General features: G+C 36.1%; 1 protein-coding gene across 1 annotated transcript; it reads right to left on the reverse strand.

The window, feature by feature from the left end:
- Positions 1-8,290: 8,290 nt before the first annotated feature.
- LOC125230016 lies at positions 8,291-9,923 on the reverse strand. The gene is made up of 2 exons (XM_048134928.1): positions 9,576-9,923; positions 8,291-9,325 (listed from the first exon to the last, which is right to left on the reverse strand). Exon 2 carries the CDS (start codon positions 9,249-9,251, stop codon positions 8,460-8,462), a length of 792 nt encoding a protein of 263 aa, XP_047990885.1. The 5' UTR covers positions 9,252-9,325; positions 9,576-9,923; the 3' UTR covers positions 8,291-8,459.
- Positions 9,924-11,647: the final 1,724 nt, after the last annotated feature.

Consider the following 11,647-nt stretch of genomic DNA (forward strand, 5'->3'; position numbering starts at 1 on the left):
TCATTTCTATGAAATAGCCAAATTTTTTTTGCGATTTCAGCATTGGTCCCATAATAAAAGTTGTTCATTATGACTTCAAAAGTCACTATGCAAAGTTTGAACGGTTTTTTTAATTTCACCCTGTATGTAGTCTTATTATGAGCAAAAATGTCTGTAGTCGACAAACTGATTTTGTTCAGCAATTTGATGTTTCATACATTGCTACTGTCACCATGCCGCTCATTTCTAAGGAACAGATAATTTTTTTTTCGCGATTTTAGCATTGGTTCCATAATAGAAGTTGTTCATTATGATCTCAAAAGTAATTTTTTATTTCATCCTGTATGTAGTCTTATTACAAACAAAAACGTCTGTAGTCGACAAACTGATTTTGTTCAGCAATGTGATAGTCAGGGTTCCATTTACGATTGCATATTGCTTTCTGACAAGGCTAACTTTAAGTACGTTATTTCCCATTAAGTATTCCAAATAAAATAAGTTTCCAAAATGTTTATCTAAAATTTCTGACTTTTTGCAAATGTCTAACAAGTATAATTATTAGAAATTATAGTCTAAACTGTTGAATATTGACTGTTCATAAACGTAAAGTTTCCAGTAATTGGAATCCAGCCAAGTTTCACTGTTATCTACTGTTGTGCTTGCTGGACCGTAGAATAGTAATAATAGACTCCGCATCAAACTTTAAGATAATTAAAATTGTAGCCCTGTTAGTTGTAGAGCAGAGTACGTAGCCAATTAAACAAATATCGTAATCATAGCTGGCTATCGCTTTCGCACTTCCTTATTGGCGTGACATCGCCAGACTGCGTTTCGTACGCCATCTAGCGTGAAAGATTGTCATTTCGGTTAGGACGGCTACACGCATCATTCACAAATTCTGAATAATCTCAGAGATTCGCTACACTCATGTTCGTAGGAGTTTTTGCTACATTACACAAAGCTACGCTCGTAGTGCGTAGCACTTGCTGGCAGTCAATATCACGTTAAGCTAGGTAGGTACTACTTACGGCTCAGCCACGACATTGGTCTAAGCTCGACAGCGGTGAGCGGCGGCCATACATTGGAGCGAGACACAGCGATGGGACTTTTCATTCGCACGTATGGCTGCAGCTCACCGCTACCGCGCTTAGACCAATGTCGTGGCTGGGCCGTTACAGAAATATAAATATGTACTTATATACGAATTATTGTACTATAATTTTGATGTATTTTAGTTTGTAAGCCTACGCCAAGTTTTCGTAGGTACTTGCGCCACCTATTTGATACTCTGGGGATTGGACGGACAGCCTTAAGGCCATGTTTTATCTTATACGTTACGGGTTCTTCCGGTCACAGTTGAAACACAAGTTACATCTTAAATGAAGCTAATTCGAACCTATATTCTGATATGAGACTGATGTTATTTTTGTTATCATTTGCCCGTGACAATAGCCTCAAAGAAGGGTGATGATACAGCTCAATATGAAAAATGTAACGTATTTTTGTGAATAATAAGGCTTTTTTAATCAATAAGGCCTTTAACTACCAGTCAGCCTTCGGAAAAAACAGATAAATTGTACCATTTACCTAGTTGAGAATCTTAATTTTTTTACCTATTAGGATTGAAAAAGCTAATAGTGATTCTGAGTGGAAACAACATAAAAATTATTAAAAATATCACCTTTAATGAAAGTGGAAAAAAAAAGAAAGTCTATAGGTACCGTACTCACTAATTAACTGATCACTGAACTTAATATTTGACAAATGAAATATAACTAACATTTAAATCAGGCCGTAGGTATATTATTAAACTTCTCTCGAAGTTTCCACAAGATAAGGCGTCTCCAGACGGTCAGTCGGAAGCGAGTCGCAGCGACAATGGCGCTGAGATAATGGGCAGCGCAGACGGAAGCTTAGCGTTAAATTGTGCAAGACATGAGCCAATTATACGTATATATTATATCTATTAATTTCATTTTATTGTACAAAGAAAAGATTGTAGAAAACAAAGATTTTAATGCTATACTTATTTTATTTATCTAAGAAATTATACTTACATATTCACTAAGAAATTACAATTCTACAAAAGTCGGACTTATTATTGGCTATAGCTAAGACATATACTAGTCAACCTTCAGGCCAAGCAGAATGGTTATGTGTTCAGAATTTCAACTTTACTTAGGGTAGACCGAAATGAATAGGATCACTAAGAAAACTCGTTTGATATCTGAGAGTTTAGTTCTTCTAGGGCCACTTGCACGAACGAAAATGGAGGGTTAACCCACCATTTTATATGAAATTTTACAGATGATAGCCCACTAACACACAGGCAGACAGTCTGCAATGTCTCTTGTAGTGTGTTTCTACAAGATAAGGCGTCTACAGACGGTCAGTCGGAAGCGAGTCGCAGCTACAATGGCGCTGAGATAGCGTGGACGGAACCTTAGCTTAACTTAGCGGTAAATTGTGTGAGACATGAGGCAGTTATTATATTACTATATTCTGATTATAATAAGAAGCACTATAGTAAATATCATCATTATTAAAATGGTGACAAATGTAAGAAATGCCTGCATCCGGTTGGCTCGTTGGGTGGACGACATCCGGAAAATTGCGGGTCACAACTGGGTGAGACTAGCCCAGGACCGGGAGAAGTGGCGTACTAGAAGAGAGGCCTAAGCTCAGCAGTGGGCGATAAAGGGCTAATTATAATGATAACCAACAAAATTTTAACTATTTAGTTACGAGTAGGTGTGTTTTTACGATGTAAAACGGATTTAAGAGGTTCGTAAGTAGTTTAATGTTTATTGTCTGTTTTATTAAAATAACACTTTTAGTAGGTACTAAAAATATACGAATGGTTCATTGTGTCTATTCTTATAAATGAAAATATTTAAGAATCCAAAATTGCTGCACACACTACACTAGCAGCTGATAGCTGATGCGTGTATATCACTGCACTTGTTTTTCTTATCGTTACTGTTTATATTTTAGTTTTAAATAACAAAACTTTATTTCTTTTCTAAAATGTCCCATAATTGTTTTTAAAAATAGTAAGTTGACAAGTTAATAAAACTAGCGTCCAAGATGGCCGCCTGGAGCTCCGTTCCAGCTGTCACTAGCATCCGCGATCCGATATACGATACGGCTTATGAGCTAGCGTGCCACAGATTACTAACTAGTGCGGGCATAGTAAAAAAAAAAGGCTGTATATATTATGCAATGACAAGTTTAGTGTGTAACCGTGCTTTATATTCCATTTAATTTGATACGGCGTTAGGCTCATTTACAGAAAGAATATCGCTAATTTGAAAGAAAAAAAAAAATGTATTCAGAAAATTCACATCTGTGGCGTAAATTGTATAAAAAGTATTACGACTAGCAAAAAATGCAACGTAAAGCATAGGGAGTAGCGACAGTAGATTATCTTACTGAGCTAACATTATTTTTTTTCTCTGTAGTACCTAGGTATATACTTTGCACAATTAGATGTTTTATTCAACAGATTAATTTAGTAATACATTAGTTAAAACGCTAAAACCTTTTAAAAAGCCTTTGAAAGCGCGGAGTCTACAAAAAGTGGTCCATAAACCTGTCCAGTTTTTGTTACACTGGCGGACAAGGAAATTGGCAAATTAGATATAACGTGACACTCTGATGAGGGTATCGCTCCGTTTGTTAGGGTATTATGTCCGTCTATTATGCTTTATTGGGAGGAAAAGAAAGGGATATTCATTTGGACAAAAGCTCTCACCTTGCCATTGTGGATAATGAAATTTGTTTTCAGCAATTTCGGTATGATTGACTCATTTAATCTTTATGATATCCTTTCTTACTCTTCATCATTTATGGTTTTTTACTGTTGATTTGTATATTGTTTGCAGCTGGTTTATACTTTTATATTTATGTACCTATATACGCAAAGGCGCGCACAAGTCACATAAACCATTATAACGCAGAATGGGTACTTTTAGATTTTGAACGCATTTTCTATAATGTTCATGTTATTAACAAGACAAAGCTTAGGTTTCACACATTTTTTAAAATCATACCGCGCTCAAAATTTTGAATCCAGAAGCACAAAGTTCAAGTCTTATCCTACGCAATTTTCCACTTTAAAAACTATTCTAAGATCTACACTTTTCCGTTCCTCGCAGTGTACTCTACGCTCGCCAAAATCCAATTGGGGTTTTATTGCAACGGTCACAAATCCTCGGCCAATCGAATGTGTGGAATATTATTTTCAAATTTGGAATCCATTGCGGTGGTTGTTATTGGCCGTTTTGTTGTTATATTGAGCTGGGTAAATTAATTGTAAGCAGTTGGTCAAACGAATACAAGTTTGGAATATGATTTTCAAATTTGGAATCCGTTCTGTTATGGCGGTTGTTGTTTTGTTATATCGTTTTTCTACTCCAGCACTTAAATCTGTCAATTAGATTATTGTCAGCGATATCCAAATTAAGTTCATTTGAGTAACGATGAGAAAGTCTATTTATCTATAGGTTCATAGGATTACTGCTAGCAGTAATCATATGAATATAGGAGTTCTGTTAATTTTTTTTTAAAAGCACAACTTCCATTTATCAGGTATGTTTTCATTTACAGTAATAAGTAACTTTTAATAAATAATATAATATTTAGGTTCATAATTTAAATCAAGATGAAAAAATAAACTTAAATGCGTTTTACATATTAGATATTGCAAAACAAAGGTAAAAATCATAAGTTTATCGAATAATTTTACATTCGACATTTAAATATTCTTGAACGCAACCACATTTTTCGTAATTGAAAACCGGCTTATTTTCTATTTCTCTTGTCTATGGTATGTTTGACATTTGTAAACTTATCACGAAACTATTTGAACTATTTCGGTGGTGTGTAGTTTGTTTTAATTCGACGTTATTGTGCAAAAACATAAGTAATTATGAGTGATTCTGGTGAAAAATGCACTTCCGAAGAAATCAAGGCTATGGGCGCTCAAAGTGACTGACAATTTGTTACATGAAAAGTCAGATAAAGCGTACCAAAAATGTTATGATTGTTTTGACATGGAAATTGCAAAAAAATGTTTCAACTTTCTCTGAAACGGCGTTGTTGGCATATTTTGAAGAATTGTGCAACAAGTTCTCGCCATCAACATTGTGGACAGAATACTCAATGCTACGACGATCCACACAAATATTCCCATTCATTACATGAAGTAAGTAACTAACCCATTTTATTATTCTCGAATAGGTATGTATGTGGCTGTCGTAGAAAAAGTATAGTATACAATCGTAACATTATGAAGGCTATAAAAGTCTCGTACCTTACTTAGGCCACTCGGCAAGCCTTCGTGGCCTAACCGCGGTACTCAACTTTTATAGCCTTCATAACGTTACCGTTATATAATATACTATTGTTAAGGTGGTGAAATGTAAGTAATGTAACTGGCTGGTTAGAATAGTTAGTGGGATGTTTTATGAAAAAAAAAAAACAGAAATCGAATCAATTTTTTATATTATTAAATTAAAACGAGACTTAATCGCGTGTAAACTTACGTTTATATTTAACCCGACGTTTTGGACATGACATTATGTCCGTGGTCACGGGTAGACACCCCTACCCACCCATACCACGGACACAATGTCACGTGGTATGCGTGGGTAGGGGTGTCTACCCGTGACCACGGACATAATGTCATGTCCAAAACGTCGGGTTAAATATAAACGTAAGTTTTTACGCGATTAAGTCCCGTTTTAATTTAATAATATGAGTGAAGATCGTGTTAGTTTAAATCAATTGTTTATGATCGATGCTTTATCGTTGGCGGTTTTATAGTGAGTTCGCTTTGTCCTGGCAAAATTGATTTTGAAGTTGAATAATTGTTAACGAGAATTTAAGTTTTTTTTTAAATAACAACACAGAATATATAATAGTACAAGTACAGAAGGCCCACTGCTTTGATGTTCACAAAATGCCGCCTTTTTAAATGCCTACAAAGTTCTAACAAAGAAACGAGCCGCACGTGCGCAGCGTCGGACGATAGGGTTGCCTATGGATTAAAAGGAATTAATGCTCAGATAAAATGTTATACTATTATAGTCAAGTTTTGGGTACTCTCTAGGTATATACAGAGTATTCATATATTTTTGTTTAAGTCCCAACATCGCAAGCCTTATTGAACTTTTCCGTGGGACAATCAATAGTAGATCTGTGTAAGATTGTATTATTTTATTCATGATGGCTATTTAACTAAGCATTATTAGCCATTCCACACGCGGACATCCCATACGAACCTTAAAAAAGTATTTGCGACGTAAAGTAACAATGGAAAGTACGAACGTGCGTTCCGTGAGAACCCGCGCCACCCCTGATTAGGCCGCGAACTCGCGGCCGCCGGCATGTACTTATAGCGCGGCGATAGAATCGCGGAGTGAGCCGCCCCTGATAACAAGTTAATTATGAATAAAACCACTTAAGGTGTCAAATGTAATTATTAAATTTTCGGCATACTTGTTGAAATAACTATGTACCTTAGAATATGGTTTTAATAGGTAATTGAAACTTGATACCTCCACGCGTTCCTTATAAATACTACTACTATAACGTCTATAACAGACTTGACATCATAGACGTATGGACGAACAACAACAAAAAAAAAACCTATGAGTTTTCTCTTTTTATTCTTGTGAGGCACGAAGCCCTAAAAATAATAAATGCTTAGAAAAATTGTTCATTCTTTTTTCCAAAGTTCTTCAAGCCCATTAGTATTAAAGCGAACAAAATTGTAGAAATAACCGGCATGGTAAAAGTTGCCATTCCCCCAGGTTACCTTGATTGACGTATGCCTGAGAACAGCAGGCAAATGTTGCCAGCGGTAATATTTCAACGTCTGACAACCCAGCTGGGACTGGTAGGCCGAGAGCTGAATGGAGTTCTTATTTTATCTGTAAAATAAACGAGCAAAAAGTACCTAATGGTGTGTTGAATTTGGCCAGGGCAGTAACCACGAGGAGCTTACACTGCTAGAAAAATATGTGTTTTAGTATGAAAATGTAGGAAGCGGTAGTATTTCAACATCTGACAACTCAGCTGGGACTAGGTTAGGCCGAGAGACGAATGAAGTTTTGTTAAGTTGTTTTCATTCGGCTCTCGGCCTAACCTTTATTAGGTTGATGCCTAATAAAGTTGTTTTATCTTTAAAATAAAAAGAGCAAAAAGGACCTAACGGTGTGTTGCCTATGGCCAGTAGTGGTTTTATTAGCTTGCTATAGGGTTAGAAAATGTAAAGAGTGGAAAACATAAACTTATATTGAGACATTAGGTACCTACACTACAGTGTACTGTACTCGCAATGGTCTTACGTGCCATAGATGGTGTTGGCTCTTAATGTCACTTTATACTTTAAACATTTTTTAAGCTTTTTTATTATATTTGACTAATACTAAATGCGTTCGCAAAATTACACGAGAATCGGTTCAGAATTGCGATCTATAAAAGACAATTTATAATTTTATTTAAAACTTTTAATTTTAACTCTGAACTGTGTAGGTGTAAACCAATTTCAAAACAATAAAAGCACAGCCTTTAACAATGCGCTAAAATTAATTATTTAAAAACACGCTCAAAGCACGCATGCAATACAATTGGATTGAACACAACTCTGCATACGAGCTCGCAATATCGATTATTTGGTTCGTAAATGTTGCTATCCTATTAGTTATGTACATGGAAATAGGCTAGTTTCCTACCAGTCAAATCAGCTTCTTTTTAAGAACTGTCAAAACGATTTGCTGATATGGAATTACTATGAAATATTGAGGAGTGACGTCACGGTCAATTCATTAAATATAAGTTATGCTTAAACATAACTACTGTCCGTGCTTTTCTTCTAATTATGTGGTGCTTTATTTCGTGCACTGAACAAAATATTTTATTTTAAGTATATTAAATTAGCCTATTGTGATGTTTAAAATACATTTTATAAAATTTCAATGGAGTTCATTTTATAGAAGTTTACAAAATAGATAAGTTAAGACTGTCTTTCTTTGCTTGTGTAATACTCTCTTGTTCTCAGAGGAATGCAATAATTCATCAAATCTAACAGCGGAAAATACAAAAGTGTCGTCTATCATGAGACGAAAACTCACAGAATTATATTTATTATCCTTACATTATTTTATACTGTCGTTTGTTAAGAAACCAGTGTTTGCTTGGATATAACTATTTATCTTATCTTGCGGTGCAATGATAGACGATACATTTGTACCAGCACTCGTGACTAATAGTTCTTGGGTAATTCTTCTTTAATAAAACTTAATCGCAAGGTTTACTTGTTTAATCAGTTAAAATTACAAATTGTCCCGACAATAATTACCGATTGATCGGTACCGAGCGCGTCCGAAGTTGGGAACGAACTGTCGACGGTCGCGTCGATGGCTTAAAAGCTACACTACTTAATCAGCACGCGCACACACATAACACCCCCCTTATCACTGAGAAGACCTTCCCGTGAAGAAGGGCTGGCCAGCAGGGGCCAACTCGACGTCCTGGACATTCGGGATCGTGGTTGACCGACGTGTTTTTAGTTTCCTCCAAAGCAGTATTCCGGCGGCTACGGCGATGAGTGCGTATAAAGGTATGATCCAATACAGGTGGTCATTATCCTTGATGTCAATTGTTCGCAGTTGTCGCAATGGTTCCTCCTTTTCTAGGAGAGCTTCGAGTTTATACAATTGTTCCAGAGGAATTCTTTCCAGTTTCAACGGTTGTGCAGTATTTCTAATACTAATATTTGACATTTGGAAGGAAATAAGCTTAATAGCTTGGCCTTTAATTTCATTTTTGTAGTTTTTAACAGATGAACTTGCGGTGGTGAACATACAGCCTTCGGGGACTTCAATCAGGTAGGTTCCTTGGATAAATCTAATTTCTTCGCTGTCGCATAAGAGTTGTAATTTTGTTCGTCGCGGACATGTTATTGCGTAATGGTAGTCGTCTAATCTTTGAAGCATCTCAAAGTCACTCGTAAATGCTGTATATTGGCAGGTAGCAGAAATTTCTTGGTTTAGGATCAGCGAGTAGATGCAATCGTCGGGCTTTGATGCCAAGGTAAAAAAGGTTTCTTCACAGTAATATGTTTCTTGGAAACGTTTACATTCTTGTTCCATGTACTGGTGTTTCTCGTCGTTCATTGCCATATAAGGTTTAGGAGGGATCAGAATGGTCGAATTATAAGTCGGAGTGGGAAATAGATGGTAGTAGGTGTATGTATTCTTGTACATTACAGGAAATTTCAATGCAAATACGACTCTATTCTCTGCATAAAAGGAACCACAAGTAATGATGTCATAATAGTCTCGAAACGCGGTGTTTTCATTGATAAGCATTTCTTGTTCCTTGTAAAGTTTAAACAAGACGTTTGATATAAACATGATATTATCAGTGCCGACTACACTGTGGTGGGTTATACCCAGTTTAGAGAAAGCAATTGCATTTTCAAGCATGGTAACAAAGTCAAGAAGACTCCGTAAATTACTTTTTATCATGTTACATAGACTGTTAATTTTGATATAGTCTGATAAGCGGTAGTTAGTCATATTCACATCAATTATGATTTCGTTCAAGGCAACATGAATTTTATTTTCGTTAGAGATCATAGCTAACAACGTGTTATTGAATGATTCTAACATTTGTTTATTAATGCTAATTCCAGAATTCAATTTATTTCCAATTAGATTTTGATTTTCCTGTAATGTTTGTATGGCTTGGTTATAATGACGTGCATCGTCGTGATCCAAATTTCCAGTAATGCTTTTTATGACAGTACCCAAACCGTTAAAAAGGCCGCGTTTTTGCTTAGGGTGAATCGCGTACAAGGCATTGAATTTACCATAAATGGTGTTGAGGTCGTTCAAGAAAATCTGGGTGGTCGTCACTGAGGTATCTCTAAAATAAAGGGGTCGGCAGATTTCATATAATCTAAGTAACTACCTATATAGTTCTCTATATTACTAATACTATCCTTAATACTATTTAGTTCATAGTAGTGTAAAAACACATGTTCAGTCATCTGAATCTTAGCGGTGCCCAGTTTAAATGGCAGGACTCCGGGGTTGTTATCCAGCTCCGTGAGGGTTACTTGCCGGCCCTGGGTCGCTCCTATCAGGAGGGTCCTGGAACAATGGTCTTTGTTGTTTTAACGGCACCCTCAGCGTTCTTTTATGATGACTGATATCCTTATCGTCTATAACTTTTAATTCTAAGTTTCTCTTAATTCTACGACCTAAATAACGTGGTTTCGTCTTTTGACGAGCAGCCGCGGGATTTTTAATGTACACGGCTCGGTTTTCTTCGTATACGGGAGGTTCGGATCTATCCTTGTTAGCCCTCGAAATAGATTTCTCTTGATATTCTACAAGGGATTTGTTAAGATTTGCATATAACTCTTTTGTCACATCTTTATGCCTATTAACGTAATTTTGTAGATAAACGTCTTCAATATTAATGTCAAATAGATCGCGGTCGTTAAAATGCCCATTAATGATTTCAATAGGTTTTTTCTTGGTCGCTGAATGGATACTGTTATTATAGCCAATAATTGCATAGACCATGAGTTCATTAGTTGTAAGTTCTAACTGGTTTTTGTTTATGATTCTAATATGTTCGAGTATAGTCGAATGGAACCGTTCGATAGCACCATTAGATTCAGGGTTATTAACGCTGATAAAATGAAGTTTTATTTTATGTAATTTTGCTAGTTCCTTTATTAACTGATTTTTGAACTCCGTGCCTTGATCAGCAGTGATACACAAAGGTGGGCCATGATGGGACATATATATGGAAAGGGCGTTTAGCACGCTTAATCCAGTGCATGATTGTAAGGGGTATGCCTGAGCATATTTGGAAAATATGTCAATGATAGTAAGGAACTTTTGGCCATTGACTGTAAATGTGTCTACGTGAAGGACTTCGAACGGTTTCGTAGCCACAGGTACGAATTGATATAATTGTTTATTAGGGTGTCTTTCATATTTACTGGTTTGGCAGATATCACAATTGTTTATAAATTCTGTTACGCTATTGTTTATATTTGGCCAGTAGTACTGTAATTTTATTCTTCGTTCAGTTTCCTGTATCCCTCGATGATTAGTTGGACCGTTATGTATGCGTTGCATGATTTCGATTTGTTTTTCGCAATCAGTTACATCTTCGATGTGGGTTTTGCAGAAAGTTAAATTATAAGCCATATTTCTGAAGGTCATTTGTAACACTGATGTAACCTCTGGGATGAATTCGTGGGGCATGAAGATGCCATATTTAGTTTGGGGTTTTACAAATTCTTTGAAAAGGTTTATTATGTCGGCTTGAATATTGTTTTTATTTATTTGGGCTAATATTCTAATTTTGGTGGGAAAAATCTTGATTAATTTTGGTTTTGTCGGGGAGTGATGCACGAAATCCAAGAAGAGCTGGTTGTTGAAAATATTTATTGGCTTGTCAGAGATGGGTATTTCCAGTATCGGATTTTCTAGTTGTGAGTGAACAGTACTTTGCGGCTGATCAGGTGTTTGTTTATTCGTTTCTCGGTGTTTTAGCACGGCCAGAGGTAAGTCATCTTCATCCGATGAATCACTTTCAGGGAGGGCAGTATGGCGTGCCAGGGCTGCTAAAGGTAAGT

This window comes from Leguminivora glycinivorella, chromosome 10 (genome assembly GCF_023078275.1).
Source record: "Leguminivora glycinivorella isolate SPB_JAAS2020 chromosome 10, LegGlyc_1.1, whole genome shotgun sequence".
Classification (NCBI taxonomy): domain Eukaryota; kingdom Metazoa; phylum Arthropoda; class Insecta; order Lepidoptera; family Tortricidae; genus Leguminivora; species Leguminivora glycinivorella.